Source organism: Haliotis rubra, unplaced genomic scaffold, assembly GCF_003918875.1.
Source record: "Haliotis rubra isolate DU_JTF1 unplaced genomic scaffold, ASM391887v1 Scf368, whole genome shotgun sequence".
Classification (NCBI taxonomy): Eukaryota; Metazoa; Mollusca; class Gastropoda; order Lepetellida; family Haliotidae; genus Haliotis; species Haliotis rubra.
The window spans coordinates 682,481-700,589 of record NW_025767044.1 but is presented as its reverse complement, the minus strand read 5'-3'; the positions used below and the strand labels follow the sequence as shown (position 1 = coordinate 700,589).

General features: G+C 40.3%; 1 protein-coding gene across 1 annotated transcript; it reads right to left on the bottom strand.

Annotated features, from left to right (window-relative positions):
* Window positions 1-3,163: 3,163 nt before the first annotated feature.
* On the bottom strand, window positions 3,164-14,248 carry LOC124285739 (probable beta-D-xylosidase 5). Its single transcript, XM_046722012.1, has 12 exons — window positions 13,938-14,248; window positions 10,422-10,581; window positions 8,449-8,619; window positions 8,169-8,260; window positions 7,693-7,919; window positions 7,142-7,395; window positions 5,823-6,045; window positions 5,406-5,495; window positions 4,895-5,106; window positions 4,320-4,520; window positions 3,921-4,095; window positions 3,164-3,395 (listed from the first exon to the last, which is right to left on the bottom strand). The coding sequence occupies exons 1-12, from the start codon at window positions 14,246-14,248 to the stop codon at window positions 3,280-3,282; spliced, it is 2,232 nt and encodes a 743-aa protein (XP_046577968.1). The 3' UTR covers window positions 3,164-3,279.
* Between the last annotated feature and the right edge of the window lie 3,861 nt (window positions 14,249-18,109).

The window sequence follows — 18,109 nt, the reverse complement described above, 5'->3', positions numbered from 1 at the left end:
GTGCTGAAAACAGACCACCCCGTTACCTAAGCAAAATTCAAGCAAAATCAAGCAAACTGCTCAGCAAAATCAAGCAAACTGCTTAGCAAATTGAATGTATAACCTTTCCCATATAAAAACCATGACGACGTTTGAAATCCTCGTGTTGTTTTATCTGACATTCATATCGTTCTGTATGGGTTATGCCGAATTTTGTTATATTAGATTTAAAAACCGATTGAAGTATTATAAGATGGAGTGTGATGATCTGCTCGAACAAATGCTATCCGAGGATAAAACGAGTACTGAAAGCGGTGGTGATGTGTCTCCCCACGTCATTGATAAGCGAGAAAGACTCGTAGCCCTAGCCGTGGGTGGGAAGGGGAAACAATACTTGGGTGAAAACATCACCACCGATAAAATGTATAAAATGTCTGATGGAGACATCGATAAACTGTATGCGAGATACGAAGCCCGATTCAGTGCTGAAATGACGAAAACCATAGGGTCGGCAATTCTACACCATTATAGCTTCGTCTCTGCTTCTCATTCCACCGGAACGTCGACTCTATTTGTGTGAAGATCTCGATGCATATCCGTTGATCGGTCACGCCTTGAACACTCTCATTTGTGAGTTGTATCACCGATATGGTATGTTCTTAGCTCCCGTCACTGCGGCAATCATTTCGGCGAAGCATTGTCAATTTAAACATAAATGTCCGACTAATGATATACAAGATGAAGGAGGCAAACATCGAAATGATGGATTCGACCTCGACACCTGCGGAGGAGACCCCCATAGTGAATGATACTGTAACGAAAAAAACAAGAATCCTAAAAAAAATAGCTGCCGGTAAAAAACTGATCAATAACCGACCATGGATTCTGTATGCTGTGGCAGCCACTTTCGTGGGTATCACTGAAGCTGTATGGTTATATAAAATGAAACAAAGCGAAACGAAAAGACTACACTGCTGCCAGCGGCGATGGTCAAACCATTGACAAAACAATTAGAGGTAAACCCACACATTATGTTATAATACATCATGTCTACCGCCGACGGAAAAACGGCGCCGTGTCACTCCGCCGTGGTCAGCGGTCTAGCCCTCTGCTCTGCGAGTTTAAGTAAAATGATCACGAAACAACAAACTCCCAAACTCGATTGACATGGGCATGCTCGTTCTAGATTTGGGACTGGCGATGGCCACCAAAGTATGCTCATCTAGTAAGGGATCATTCTGGAAAAAATATTAAAGTAATGTCGTTATTTTATAAATAAAATGGCCATGATTGCCTTGATGGTCGGTGGGGTTATAGTCAACGCCCTAGCCTTTTCGGGTAGCAATTACCTTTTATCTTATCTACGAAATCCAATGCCACCGAAATAGATGCGGAACGGAAACGTCATGATTTACCCACCGAGAAATTACAAGCCACACAAGCCGAATATGCGAAAAAACGCATGCAGAGAATAGATTTTATCAATGCCTAACTACAACGAGAAGGTCACGCCATGATTAAGGACGTGGACGAAGCCATGCACGTGTATTATCTCGTAAACGGAAAACAGCTGGAATCACTCGGCAATATGCCAACAATCTCGCAGTATGACACCCCTTCCACGGGCCAAAAAGGCCGCGAGTTGACCTTCGTGGTTTTAGGCCTACCCGTGGCGGTTTTACTCGTCAATCAATTAGACTAACGTTCATCTATATGCATACAGAAGTGAAACATGAGACCCGCTCCATATCGTTGCAAATACATGCTTCTGGGAAAAGCCGAGACCTGTGACAAGACATGCAGGACCGAGTACTGCGGGATACACATGATGTCTATCAGACAGGGTTTCATGAACTACATGTGTTCGGTATGCGGTTTTGGAGTGAAATGTCATTATCGTTTGTGCAAAACCCACGGAGCGGATGTGGTCTGAAACCAACTTATTTATGATAAGAAAAAAGATTATCTCAACGAACGTAACAGACTACTCAGAATAAAAAAAATTAACAAATTAAAAAAATTGTGAACCAGTATTAATAACAGGATAAAAAATGTATAAAAAAATTATAAATTAAAAAAAAAAAAAAATTGAACTCGCACTCTAAACTGAGAGACTCTGAGTCCAGCATTTCCCCTTCACACTGGCAAACCTTGCTGTATATGGCTCAGTGAACTTAATCTATTTATTGCATCATGCATTACACATACACCTGTTGCTTCGGTTATTTAAACACTGAATACACAATAATTTAATGTGAGATTCAAACAATCGAGTTGGTCTTTGTCATCAGGGTAGGTTAGCCCCCCTATGGGTGTAGTATTTACACTGTTAATAGGGCTATTGTTTAAGCTATGGAATGTTTAAGCTGGTGAGCTGATAACCTAGTTTATTTTTAGCCTGCTGAAGCATTACACATACACCTGTCGCTTCGGTTATTAAAACACTAAAAACACAATATTGTAATGTGAGATTAAAAAAATCGAGTTAGTCTTTGTCCTCAGGGTAGGTTAGACCCCTATGGGTGTAGCATTCACACTGTTAATAGGGCTACTTTTAAGCTATGGAATGTCTAAGCTGGTGAGCTGATAACCTAGTTTACATTTAGTCTGAGTCGAGCAACCCCTATAGCTATCACCTGATAAAATAATTCTCCCAGGGTAGGCTAAAAGTTCCGAACACTCAGCTATCAGAGCCGCGCGGTGGCTGTGGTCAGGTGTTACTGCTGGGTTTGGTCTTATGAAGTGAAGCTGCGTAACTTTGCATTGTGAGTTCGTATCCCAACAAAGCCTCTATGGGCTTCTTGCAAACTTTTGCATTCGATTTCGCCAAGCAAGGTGTCACGAGCATATCAGGTGCAGATACTGTAAGGGTCTCATCTGAGGGGGTAAAAGTGGTCGACACAATCTCCTAGGGAGAACTTGCGCAGAACATCTTTCTCCCTAAGGGTTTGTCCACCAGCGGACGATTTTGCTAGTTTTGTAAACATATTTCTAAATTTCATTCAATAACATGTGCGACACACTGCCAGAAATAAGACCATTAGGGTACCCCGGTATTCCTTCCCCCCATCTGTAATACTACTATCTATCTACAATTTTGTTGATCATTGTTCCTTTCATATATAAATACAATCTTTACTGATACATATCATTACAGTTATTGGATTTAAAACCAATCGTTTTCGATATTGAAGGATCTTCTTCTTTATTACATGCTTTGACATACTTATCCTACAAAATCAGATGATCCTTATCTACCTTTTGTATTATATGTAACCACACAAGGCAATATACAACATCTTAATATCGTCCTAAAAATTTCGATCCCACGATCTTGTAGCTAGTGCGTAGAACGTTGGAACTTGTCTGCCTCTTCTGGTTTGGCTGTTGACCTCCAACATAAAGCACCATCTCTCCTGCAAATCAAATTGTGTCAGATTAACGCAAATAAATATACATTCATTAAACAAGTAACATCCAGCAGTGAAATGGGTACCTAGGATCATCCCCATTGGGTTTTTGATCCATTTCAAGAATACAGTGTAGGATAAAAGCTGTGATATTTGGAAGGTCGACACACGTCATGGGGGTAGTCATCACACCTGAAATGATTTGTTTCATTTAGTTCCCTGTTGATTTAAATATTCATTAACTGTTTCATCGGTTGATAGTGCCCTTGAACTCCCCATTCATGCCAAGCAATAGGAAATAAGCCTGTCTTGACCAGACAATCCAGTGACAACCCAAGGACAGTGATTAATCTGGCTCTTTCCTTCCAGTCATGGAACCGTCGAGTAGCATTGGTTGCTATCGACACATCCCAACCCATTCATAACGTTTGTAAAAATGTGAACATGGCGGGGTTTTGATGCTTTTAAACATGCTATTCATCCGGGACAGGAAATGTCTAACAGTGACAAATTACTCAATAAACCACGTACCTTCCTCAATTGTCCAGCCTGTGTTGTCAACCCACAACGCCATACTTTCAGCAGAGATAGTGAAATTAACCTTTATGTCTCCATTTGCAGGGATTGTAACTCGGTCGAACCAGGCCAGCTGTAACTGGGGAGTCGGTTCGGTGGCATTCACCCACTGTATGTAGACTTGTATAACCTGAATAAAAAATAATTCCATTCTGAAGCAGAAATATACTTGTGGAAACGAGTGTTTCTAGGTGCGTTGTGTTTAAAATATATATGTATTAGGCAAATCCAACCAATAAAAGAATGTTTACACGAAGATTACATCAAAGGACAATAATTCGAATAAATAGTCCATTTGTAAGCCTCTATGAATCAGGTAATGCTTTGAAAGTGAATTCGAGGAGTAAGACGAACCTCATCTCCATCAATATTCCCGATGTTGCTGACGGTGGCCATGCCCTGAAGATCTTGTCCTGCTGTGATTGCTATTGGGGTCTCCAGAAAGACGTAACTAAACTGAGTGTAGGACAACCCGTAGCCGTAAGGGTACAGAGGATCGCCCTTGAAGTACCGATACGTCTTCCCTTCCATTGAATAGTCGGTGATGTTGAAGATCTAGCAAAATAAAGTAATAAATAATCTGACTATCATAGAAAATGAGAAGTTAAGCAATTCGTGATCTTTAAAGTTGAAAACCACCCATAAATATATAAACGTTGCATGTCAATATTAAACAAGCTTTATGGAAAACAACGTCTTTTATTTCGTGAGTGCAACGTTTCGATACATATTCTCGTTTTCTCCTGCCTCCGTGACAACGGTACCATAATCTGCATCGAAACGTCGCACTCACGACATAAAAGACGTTGTTATCCATAAAGTTTTGTTTAATATTGTACATCCCAACACCTAAAATGCCACTCAAAGATTCTTTGCACGTCATTCGATGTCATTAGACACGAAAATACACATATCACCCATATCCTAACCTGATCCTCAGAGACGGGCCATGTAGCCGGCAGTCTTCCAGCAGGACTCGAACCTGGACCTTCGTTTATCATCACACGTCTCAGTGCCTCCCCTGTTGCCTGCGCTGGGAAGAAACATTCCAAAATGGCGGCGATATCGGAGCTTTGATCAGCCCAGGTCACATTTAGGGCTCCCGCGTTAAACAATAGGAGAACTACGGGGGTCCCATTTCCTGCAGACACAACAACACGGACCATATTAAACATACATAGATACATACAAGAGATGAAAACTGCTGATGTTGTAGGTCAGTGGTGTCAAAGTAGTCATAATAGTATCAGTCTTGGAGGATGCAGTGGGCAGTTGTGCGAAAAATGCGTCACAGAAAGAAATTTTATATTACTTTTTGCATTTGTCCAGTATCATTATACTAGAAAACTAGTGCCTTACATATTTTATGCAGATGCAAATACAGGTGATTTGACAAAGTTTTAATCACAAGGAATAAGATGGATAACATTAGATGCCTACTGTTTGCAGCGACGTCTTGAAGCAGCTGCAGTTGATAGCCGGGGAGGTTGATGTTGTAGCGATCGTTGCCCTCGGATTCAATTGTCCTCCCTGAAGTAAGCAAGCGAACCAGTGCACATGAGTAAATAGGTACAAACCAATTGATTCAGCTATTGAAGTAAACGAGTGAGATTTGGTGGTAGGAGAAGGACACTCTTAAGGTTTTCTTGTTTGTAGTATAACGCCACACTCATCAGTATTCCAGCTATATTGCAGCGGTCTGTAAATAATCGAGTCTGGACCAGACAATTCAGTGATCAACAGCAAGAGCATCGATCTACACAAGTGGGATACGATGACATGTGTCAACCAGATCTACATTTCGGGTCAGTGCCTCAGTATGAGTAGCTTTGTTGGATTTATGGTGATCCGACTTACCTGTTCCAAGACATACAAATATAACTTCTGTACTGGCGACGGCCTTCTTGATGGACACGGCATCATATTGTTTACAGAAAGTGTCGTTACAGCCGGATGCGTAGTTGACAGACTGTGCCAGTTTACCCAGTCCTTGCAGAGGTGTTTGTACAAAGGTGTGGAATGTATTAGGCGCATAATCTCCAAACAAAAGAAATGAATTATTGGCCATTGGTCCAACAACCTGGAAAAGAAATATGTCCCAGCCTGAATCAAAGAAAAGACACAGCTTTTTGCAGAAATTTTAAATAGTTTTCTATTCATTTTTATTGACTGCAATTCTATCCATAAAAATATTTATGTAATCTGTCTGTTGTGTAACGTTTACATTTAACACAGTACGTGCTAAATCAGCATTTAAAAAAATATATACAAATATAACTTCGACAGAAAGAAGATGGTCAAATAATTGTGGAATGTCAGAGGAGCATTGTCTCCAAACAACAGATGTGAATCATTGGCCATGGGTCCAACAATCTGGGAAGACACAAGTAATAGTGGAAGCTTTCAGGAGGAATATAAAATGAGTAACGTTTTCCCCTCTTTTGCCAACTGCATTTTTATCCACAGCGATTGTAAGTATAATGCGTCATTGTGATCCATCATGTCTGTAGTTGATGATCAGGTATGAGACACTGCCATAGCATTATCTATTTTACTGCCAGATGATACATAATTAATGTGCATCATGTGAGGTTACATATCATATCTCGATTGATATGCCTCACAAAACATAACATCTTAAACACATATTTTCGGACGCTTTCGGACTGATTTTAATTTCCTTCGAATATTTATTGAGCAATACTTCAGATAAATATAAAGGAACTAGTTACCTATAATTACATTAGTTGATAGTAATATCTCTAGTACACAAGTCTCATGAAGTATGCTGTATTAGTGCATCAGGATTGTTTAATTGAAACAATCACAAATTTACACTGTAACACGAAATTTGAAATGCGTATGTTAAACGCAAACTCATTGATGTTAGCAAAGACATTGAATGCACTGGCAATGGGTGGACGCAGAAGAGTGGGTTTTTTTGTCGTCTTGAATTAAGGCAGCATAGATAATAGACAAATTTTGTCCCTAATACATTAAATACACTCTCGTAGTCACTTTACTGCCCGAGCACATCATGTTATAACCGACTAACAATGACTGTCTACGGCAATAAGAGAAAAATATGTGATTTGTATCCTCTCATTGGCAATAAGATTCCAGTATATGTTCATGAACTTATCAACAAAATATTATTGTACTTTTGTTATACTCACAGCAATCCTGTCGAAAGTGTCTTTCTTCAGTGGTAGTATATTCCCTTCGTTCTTCAGCAATACAAAGGTCTTCATAGCTGCGTCGATTGCAAGCATCTGGTGAGCCTCGCTTTCGATGACAGAGAGGTCAAGTTTGGAATATGGGTTCATTTCCGGGGGATCAAACTCGCCCAACCTCATTCGGGTATAGAACAAGGGTTTTACCATATCTCTGACCTTTTCCTCCGTAAGCTTGCCTTGATTTATTGCATCAGCTGGAAATATTAAATATGTGATGCACAATATCATAATGAGATAGCTGGGCGAAGTAGTTATTTCAAAGAGCAAAATTAAGATTCTGCTGCGCATGAAACATCATTTGATTTTAACGCACAACCTTGTAGAAAGAAAACAAAACCGATATGTTTGTGCTACCAAACAGAAATGTGTTAAGTTATATATTTTTGAAATATTATAACCAACTTTATTAGTATTATGTTTCATTATTTAATGCACAATTATCTCAGTATGACTCATATCATTATATGAACATTTATGTCAAATGGCATTACCCATTGAAAAGTATGCAAGGTTGTCCTCTGGTCCTGCCAATTCTAAGTTGCATCCAGCGTTTACACAGTCAGAGACGACGTCCACGTAGTTATCGGCGTAGTGGTGACCACGTTGAACGTTCTCGATGGCGTTCTCGTCGCTGACGACGTAACCTGTGAAACCCCACTCCTCTCGCAGAATGTCGTTCAAGAGCTGCTTACTGGCACACGTGGGCACGCCATTAACGCTGTGTGATTAACTTGGAATTTATAATTCAGGTTTACATACGTTGAAAGAAGCCGAGAGATTATTCTCTTCTTATCTACTGTCAGCGGTTTCAACTATATATGTTCAGGTTTTTTCATAAAAACGAATTTAAGCCGGTTTTTATTTTTGTTTTCATTTTAATCATATATCATTTCATCTAAACTTGCCACTGTATTGTCCTTAACTAATTTTAACTTTGCATGATAGTTTTTATTCCTGATTAACTTACCTGTTGTAGCTACACATGACACTGTATGTTCCAGCCTTTACACAGGCTCTGAATGCAGGAAGGAAGGTCGTTCGAAGGTCACGCTCGCTTACCTGAGTGTGCAATAAACTACATATATGACGCTGCATAACTCAATATCTTTTTCTTAAATTGGGGACAAAACAAATTCGAAGCTTGAATTTGATTCTTGAATTTGGCATACATTTGTCACTTTACACCCCTAAAGATTCCTACAAGGGAAAGTGATACAGGGTCAGATGCAACCTGATGGCGTGTTTACCATTGCATCGAACTTCAACCTTGAAATGGGTATATTCTCTGGTCCGTCATAAGCTGCAAAGTGTTTACATCCGGCGTTTGTGCGCACATAGCGCGTGTCGTTGCCCTGTAGTCCTTTGATAAAGCTAGCTGCTAGGATACTGGTCAGGAAAGGGTCTTCACCGTACGTTTCCTGTTGCAATAAATAAATGAATGAAAAGGAATTCCTCCGAAAAGACCAAAATCACAAGTCCATTAAGAAAGTATATCTTGAATCATAATGGACATCCTACTCCTACTAATGCTGCGTGTACACTAGGCCATGATTAGGCCACGATTATGCCGATCCGACGCGAACCAATTATCGTAGTAGATCTTCATGATCGTGGAACGTTTTGTTTATTTTCCCTTTCTTGACGCTCTTTCACGTTTTCATACGTTTTGATAGGATTTCATACCTATTCTTACGATTGGATATCTGATCAGTTACGCGTCAGTGAAGATCTGTTGCGAGTATTTGACGATCTGTAGCGACTTTTTACGATGATTACGATTTGAGTATACGATCTCTTACGTTTTGAGACGTTTATAACGATCTGCTACCTTTTGTTACCTTCTGTTTAGACAAGGAAGGGCGATTAAATCCGATTGTGTCACGATTCTCGGACAACATGAGTTACTTTGGAGCCCTTTCCTTTGCCCTTCCCTTTTTCGGTCACATCTGCCATATTCTACAATGAAAATGACGACAAAATAGTGTGAAACGGCTTGCAGTTGGATCACAATGAATTTCTTCTGACAGCGTGACACAATTTATAGGAAAGCACACCAAACGCACCAGAACGTGTCGCAGCACAAGGGAGCATAATAGATCGTGACAGATCGCGATGGATCGTTGACGGAAATAGTAGTACAGCATGTTAAAAGTTCAAAGAAATGCATATATATATATATATTGTGTACAACGTGACAAAGCGCGGGAGATCTCAATAGAATCATAATAGATCGTAATAGATCTTTATAGAATCGCAATAGATCTTGGTAGAATCGTGGAACAATGGGAACAAACATCTGATACTCGTTATTACGAAGTATTACGGTCATCCCAACACGCTCCATTGCGCTTTGTCACGCTCTTATACGATTTGTTCCGATGCCCACACTTTACTACGCAGTCCTACGTTCTGAAACGATAGCTACAAAATAGGCAAGGTCGTGGCAAAATATTAAACACGATAATAAAGATGCCTCACGACCATGGAGATCTCTTGCGATCACCACGATTTGGATCTGCGATCTCTCACGCTTTATAAGAAGACTTACGATTTTTAAAAAAAATACGAATCGTGTCCTTGTGTAAACGCAGCCTTATCAACTTCTTCGTTATCTATTCTGTCTGCTTTCTTCTGTCAATGAACAGAGAGACCACGATGGCTTGATACAGTTGTGAATGACGTTGCATTGCGTTGCGTCGCGAAAATGTGATCACTGACCACTCAAACCAACCGGGTTTTCGTGTAAGCAAAGTTGTATATATGTTGTAATGGATGCTTGCTTGTCAGAAACATGCAAGTGGCTACAATTAACTACACCTTTTATTTAAACGTATGACAAGTATGCAGCGATTCAAACTAAATTCTCAAAAGTGTACAAAATCGTTTCAGCATATGTGAGCATTCTGTGCTGATATTGGCATCAGTTTATTGAACTGGCTACCTGGAGAAGTAATAGTACAGTATTTGAAAATGATCTAATTTCACTTAAACGAATGTAATGCATTGCTCCAGTCTTTGCCAAAATATTTGGGTTTGATTTCAGAAATGATACAGTGACTTTATTCGTTTTATTTGAATATTTCGTTAATTACACCGATTTTGAGATATCGAGATGTAATAAACTGATAATGTAATTCTTATGAACATTATCCACATTTTGAGTATGGTCTTAATGAAAGTTTTTCGAAAAATGTTCACACTTTCCACGTTAACCACTGACCTGATTTCTGCCCCACCTGGGGTCCCTGACAATGTTGATGACAGGACTGAAGCAGCTTACGCCCTTGTGTGTTCCAAAAACGCCATTTCCACTGAAGTTGTTGAATTTAGCCCTGACTTCTACTGCAGTTGCCTCCGCTATTTGGAAAACCAAAAAAGGGCTGAAACAGCGAAGACATTATGTACCAACCATTAGTAAATGAGGGTTGTGGGAATGATGTATATGTGTGAATTTGAGTTTATTTATGCACATGTGTTTGTGTGTGGTGCCAAACTCCCATCTGTTCCTGTCAGAACGCTTACCACAGCAACCTTTCTGTTGAGTGCACAATAGGACACCTGCCTAATACCTTTTTGATGGTGAATGAAGCCAGGTAAAAGTAGCCATCAAAATACAATCTTATTGTCACGTCGTTGATAATGTTACTTAGAGGTAATCAGTCCTTTTGCCTTAAAAGATGTTCCCGAGTGGGTTTTTTCCAGATATGTCACTAAAATAGGAATACGGTTATATTTGTGCGTAACTAGTATGTTGATTGAAATGTCCATGACAGCAAGTGTCCTTTTTATCCCAAGCGCAAAATCTGAGAGAAAATATTATCTCTGAATCAGAGAATCTAATGTGTTTTGTGGAATTTGATGTTCTGTTTTGTTGGTTCGAACTTCTACGGTATTTCCAAGCAACTAGTATCAAGAAGTCATCAATAATTGATGCTCTAACGGATCGTTTGCCTGGATCCTGTTCCTACTTGGACTGTGATAGGTTGCCACAAAACTTCCTGTCCTTCACTCTCATTTGTGTTGAACGCCTCACTGGTTATAATTTGGCACCAAACCCGTATATCTGAATGCAAGTAGAAACAGTTTGGAGAGTTGTGTATGAGAACCCAGGCACACTCCTGATCTGCTTTAAAGATATCAGGAGGTATCAATCCAAGTGAACCCAGAACAGTGGAGAGTTTTACGACAGTGTATTTGGGATGCAATCGGGACATTTCAAAGGCGAGGTGTGCATATGTATCATGTTTTTACTGCTGCCGAAAGTGACAGAAAGTGTCCTGGTCAGTGAAAAAAAAACATGTTTCACCTTTAAGGCATAGCCTACCTCATTCATGCAGAGGAGTTGATTAGATTGCTATTAAGTTCCACACACTGCATATATACATGGTGAAGTGGTTTCCCAGAAAAAAGTCTTCCTAAATGACTCTGGGCTGACTTGGAAAGTTATTATGCTCCTTTGGTGAATGACTTTACGTGTTTTACACCCATGTCCAGCAGTAACCTCCATCAAGAAAACGTCACCGTTGACATCCTGACCGACAACCTTGGCGTGCTTAAAAAAGCTTTGGAATTCCTTGCTTTCACCATGAGTCTTGACATCCGTCACTAGAGGATCATGATTATGTGCAACGGAGCACAAATACATTCTATCACGAAGGCCCTCCACCTCCACATTAATCAAACCGCCCCCCTCCCGAACTGCCGAACTGATTGGAATATATAAACAATTGAGAGAGGAATGGGTTCTGTTGTCAGATATTATCCATCTAGTCATCTGGTGAACGACTCTGGATGTTTGACTTTGTCCATTCAATTACTCCAAAGGAATATTAAAGGACAGGAAAAACAAAATATTTGTCACTTTGATCTTCTTTCGAGCATTTAGCTTTTAGCACCATATTTTCTTTGAGGGAGGTTTATGCTAAACCTTGAGTTTGCCTTGCATTTCGGCACTCAAATGCTTGTCTGGAACTTGCATTCCAAGAGAAGTGTAGGCATGGTCATCCATATGCTCAAAAACACCGTCCTCCTTGGACGTGTCTGATCTATCATTCTTTAGCCATGTCCAAGATTAAAATGAAGAGTATTGCATTTGTAGAGTCCAAATTGTAAACCAATATCGATCGTAAGGGACTCTACTCGAAGAACCTGCTCTTTGAAATTGGCGTCTCCTTTGGCATCCGCGTGATGTGTAATCGGTGTTTGGGGCCTTGCTGTGGAGGTCTGGGATGGTATCTGTCCTCTCTATTGAGGAGAAAACCCAAAGGATTTAAAGACAAAACAAAAAGCAAAGGGATAATCGAGTGCCCCTTGACTATTCCCCTTTCTGATTGGAATTGACACTGAAGTCTGCACCTGCCCTTGAGAGTACCTGTCAAATTGAGTCGATCTGCAACTCCTTAAAGACTTGAGTAAGTAAAGTAGTCCTTTAGGCAGATCAGTACAATGAGACTTCAGAATTCATTTCTAAGGGACAGAGTCACATGTTCACTTGTGTAGTTAATGTAGCACATGGAGGTGTATTATTCTCATAACAGCATAACATAAGCTACGATTAGCATTTTCTGTATCTGCAACTTTGGAGGAAAAGGCGACAGTCTATTTAACTAAAGTACTCCTGGAGTACCAAGAGTATTGTCTTCCCTACTCAACTATCAACCAAAGTGGTTGTCAGACAACTGCCTTTTTCTGATTGTATCATTTTCACTTATGAAAACGATTTGTGATTATTGACGGAACGACACCACACCAAAAATATTTGTAGAAGTGTTTAAAGCTGTTTGCACATGTTACGGCAGTAGTCATGAAGTGCTTCGAGCGTATTGTTATCTGTATCCTCTCCAATCACGTCAGTGACAAGCTCGACCCTTTACAGTTTGCGTATCGAGCCAAGCGAGGAGTTGAAGACGCTACAATTACCCTGTTACACAACATCTATCAACATCTGGAAAATACAGGAGCTTATGCACGCATTTTATTCGTCGACTTTTCTTCGGCCTTCAATACCATCCAACCTCACATACTCACGAAGTAGCTAACTGATCTGGATATATATATGCCCACAACTCCACTACGTTCTACTGCACAGAGAACAACATGTAAAAGTCAACCATCACTAACACAGGAGCTCCCCAGGGCTCTGTACTATCACCTATGTTATTCACGCTCTACACCAATGACTTTGTCAGTACTAAACCCAACTGTGAAAGAGTGAAGTTTGCTGACGATACTGCCATAGGCAGGACGAGGATTCATACAAAGAAGAAGTGTCTGGATTTACGGAATGGTGCAGAGATATCTTCCTTGAACTAAATGTGAAGAAGACCAAAGACCTCATTATTGACTTTCACAGGAATAAATCGACTATTACACCCGTCTTCATCAACGACCAAACAGTTTAGGTTGTAGAGGAGTACAAGTACCTAGGGACAATCATTGATCACAAACTAACTTATCTTATCTTATCTTATGTTGCCAAGAAAGACATTCGTTGAGCTACAAAGAATAGTGTTTGTGAGGTGTTTGCAAGTAATTTCAAAGTGTCAATAGCCTCACATAATTCGAATTAGATCGCTAAAAGTAAAGTGCTAAGAAAAGAATAAGCGCGTGATGCTCTGTCATCAGCAAGTCATGTTGAACTGTTGTCATAATTACTCTGAGCTAGAAAATGTATCTATCACCTATTTTTCTGATCAGAATTTTATACAAATTTGTCTTAAAAAAACATTAGACGTACCTAAACGAAGCAGCAAGACCTAGAGCCTGGGGAAATCCTGTAGCGTTGCCTGCCTCCGCGTCACCTCTCAGACATTCCGTGTTCCAAGAGTATGGCTTGATACCAAGTCGGGGGATAGGAGGGGTCCCATCTCTGGCCGCTCCACCCCTCGCCATCTGATACTGGATCTCATCTATGGAGAGACGACTGACTAGATCATCTACCCGGTCACTCCAAGACAGTGAGGTGTTTCTGAAGGGGAAGTCTGTTAGCCCCTGGGTTAGCGCAATGCACAGGGTACAAAGGAGAACGGTCAACGCACCTGCTGCCATGGTGTCAGTAGCGACTGATTTAAGGTATGTCAGACGCAGACTCGACCTATATCTTCAACCGTCTGATAGTGATTGAGGAATATGCTTGCGCAACATTATACTTATCATAGATCGTCTGACACAGATATGGAGTTATGTGTACATACAAACTTAACTCTGTATGTCACAGACAGGACATAAGTTCATGTACAGGGCGGTGGGGTAGCCTAGTGGTTAAAGCGTTCGCTCGTCATGCTGAAGACCTGGGTTCGATTCCCCACATTGCCACAATGTGCGAAGCCCATTTCTGTTGTCCCCTGTAGCTGTCTTGGATATTGCTGGAATGTTGCTAAAAGCGGTGTAAAACCAAACTCACTCACTATCACCCGTTCCGTGTACTTTAAAGATTTGAAATATGACACTGTAATGAATGGATGTATGAGTGCATGGTTTCACAGTGACGAGGTATTCATCAGTAGATATTTACTGTATCCAGGTTGTAGTTGGCTTACTGTTAATGTAATGCAATTATTTAAAAACTATCTAGAACCAACTACAGACACTAGTATTCAGTACTAAAGTACTGTCGGAAATAAAAAAACAACTGTTTTAGGCTGTTACTCTGTACCCCTAAAATGTACACAATTGCAAATAGCACATGTCGAAATAACCCACATCGGCCTTACTGGGCGTTCAGTGAGATGTGTAATAGGATAACCAGAAGCATGTTTACTCGTTAAATCGGGCACAAATACGAATAGCTGCTGAAAACAATAGATCAGACTATAGATGGCAATTAGGTCGTCCAGCCAGGTATGATGACGGACCGCTCGTATGAAATGCATGTGCTGCCGACAGGCATAAGGGGTCATCTCAAAGATAGGTTATGTTTTTTTCTTGTGCGCTGAATATGTCTCATCATAAAGTTTATGCTGAGATATGTAAAAGAGTATGATAACCATAGAAAAGCTTAAATCAGCCACCGTATTAAATGTCTCAAAATATATAGGTTGCATGACCACTCGAAGATCTACAGGACTGGATATTATTTTTAAACTGTGATGACATGCCGTTTACTTCCCCAGTTTAATTCCCCTAAAGGATTATCATTCTTATCTCCGCTGATATCTCTATCCCCCAGCCCGACCCCAACGACCGTCTACCACACCCATCCTGGTTTTGCTTTTGAAACAACCCCTCCTATCTGTTTGTTTTCATAGTGATAGTGAGACTCCATGGTAGCTACATCCATATTAGTTTCAGTATTAAAGTTATTATTTTTTACGTCAGCCATCGTTTATAATGAAGGTAAGTCTAATTTCAAAATGGGTATTAAAAACTGTCCTTTGTAATAAATATTATCGCACTCTAATTTGCATAAAGTCATGATCTGTTCTAAGTCGCTTTAGACCAAATGCTCATTTCTGCACTAATAACTCTTCAGTAAAGTCATTTTTCTGCGTTTCCTATCTCCCTACCACTGAGATTGTAGTTAGACCGAACTTAGTTTAACAGATATTTCACACTTTGACATATTAAATAAATAAATTGTAGATATAAATGTGAAAAAAAACCAAAAAAACTATTTCCGACAGTACTTTAGTGTTAAGGACAGGCATATTGTCACGTGACGTAGAAAAACAGATCGAAACAATTACAGAATGAGAGCAACTCCAAATCAAAAGTCACAGATAAGATTAAATTCCTTAAACAAGAGAAATTTTAATACTTGGACAGAAGGTTTTGATCACATGTTTTAGGTGTTTTTTTATAACAGCATGTTTTCAAAGTAATATTCTCTGAATTTGTCCACGGAAACATATAAACATATGACATATGCCATACGTTCAATATCGATAAATGTTCCACTTTCGAACACAACATGTAGGGAGACCGGCACTGTGGGAGACATGGCTTTCGGTCTCTTTACCACTTATCGGTACCGGCAAAAATACCTAATTCCAGGGACATTTGCCACAGCGAGACTCTTGTAATTTATGTCCCTATCTATACTAAACCACAAAAGAAACGTCGCACTTCAAAACCAACTGCAAAATTTTGTTCTTACAAGGTGGTGTTTTTATTATGATTGTACCGTTTTGTTAACATGTTTTACCATCCAAATTGACAGTTATTACCAACATCAGTGTGTTTCCTGATGAAAAAGCATATCGACCAAACGCACCGAAAAAGACAGACATGGTAAAAGGTTCCGTATGACATTCGAGAAAATGAAAGTGCACGTGCATATCGTGACAACCCTACCAATGAAAGCGAGTCCCAAACTCGCCTGAAATCATTTTTGTTTTGACACAATCACCATGCCACGACTTACGAGAGATCAGAGGAACCAAGTCTGTGGACGATTGCAAGTTAGGGAGGGTAGCCAATCATTTTAATGTTCATGTTAGGACAATCTACCGACTGCAGGAGTGGTATCAGCTCATTAACAGCATCCAAGACCGTCCACGCAGTGGGTGACCTTTAGTAACATCACAACGTCAAGACCGACAGATTGTGCGCAACGATCTGCAGGATCACTTCTCCAGCGCGACGGAAACATGGCGCCAGACCATTGGGACTCACAACAGACCCATCAGTGCCGAGTTAGTGCGTCGACGTTTGCGCGGAAGAAACCTCTGCTGTCACAGACCATATCGTTGTCCTGTCCTCACCGCTCATCACCGCCAAAACCGACTGCAATGGGCAACTCAGCATCGAAATTGGCGTTATCGACAATGGAGAACTGTGCTTTTATCTCATGAAAGCCGATATTGTGTTTCGACAGTCGATGGCAGAGTGAGAGTATGGTGAAGGCGTGGGGAACTGTTTCCAATGAGTGTATTGTTGAAAGAGACTCGTGAGGTGGTCCAAGCATCATGGTGTGGGGTTCAATCAGTCTGAACCAGTTAGTTGACACCATGGTGTTCCAGAATCTTGGTCCAGGACGAGGAAATGACGTGGCAGCTGCTCGCTATATTGACCAAGCCACAAGACCCCAAGTTGTACCACATTTTGGACGTTACAGAAATCACATCTTCCTGCAAGACAACGCCCGTGCCAACACTGCCATAGCAACATTGGACTTCCTAAGACAACATGGCACCCAAACCCTACAATAGCCTCCACTCAGTCCGGATTTAAGTCCAATAGAACACCTTTGGGACGAGATTCAAAGAAGACTGAATGACCGCCAACCAAGGCCGACAACTGCGCTGGACTCGATCAGGCATTTCACAGAGTATGGACCCAAGTGCCTATGGCCTTCATCAACCGGCTAATTCATTCCATGTACAGACGATGCAACGCTTTCATCGATGTCCATGGAGGCCACACGCAATACTGACTTTGGGGTATCTTAATGGTACAATTTGTTTGGTGATTTTGTTTGTGTGAACTCTAAATGTGATTCCCGAAAATGTGTTAACCATAATTGTCAAGTTTGAACTCAATCCTCCGTTTTGATTGTTCATTAGTGTGTGCTTTAAGAAACCGCTATCATTAAAATGGAAACATTTCTTTTGTGGTTCGACATTTTTTGTGTGGTTCAGTATATTCACAAGACACTTTCAATAAAATGGAATGTTGCGGTGTTGACCAACACATTTAAATTTCAAGAATGGTGTGTGGGTTTGACTCGTGGATCCTACACAGTATTATAATTCCGGCTGCTTGAGCATCTCCTGATATTTTTGTTTGGAGTTGGTCTTGATCAATTCATTAGTTCACATATAATGAATACATTATTTATTTTTGGTGACAGTTGGTCCTCATGTTAAGAATCTATCTACAATTTTGTTAATCATTGTTCCTTTAATATATAAATACAATCTGTACTGATACATATCATTACAGTTATTGGATTTAAAACAAATCGTTTCC

Bases quoted from the DNA above. Each gene is read 5' to 3' on its own strand.
- LOC124285739 (XM_046722012.1), bottom strand. From the start codon at position 14,248: ATGGCAGCAGGTGCGTTGACCGTTCTCCTTTGTACCCTGTGCATTGCG. The intron at 8,620-10,421 runs GTCAGTGGTTAA...TTATTGCAACAG, and splicing joins CCAGGTGGGGCAGAAATCAG to GAAACGTACGGTGAAGACCC. The intron at 5,107-5,405 runs GTAGGCATCTAA...TTGTGTCTGCAG, and splicing joins TCAAGACGTCGCTGCAAACA to GAAATGGGACCCCCGTAGTT.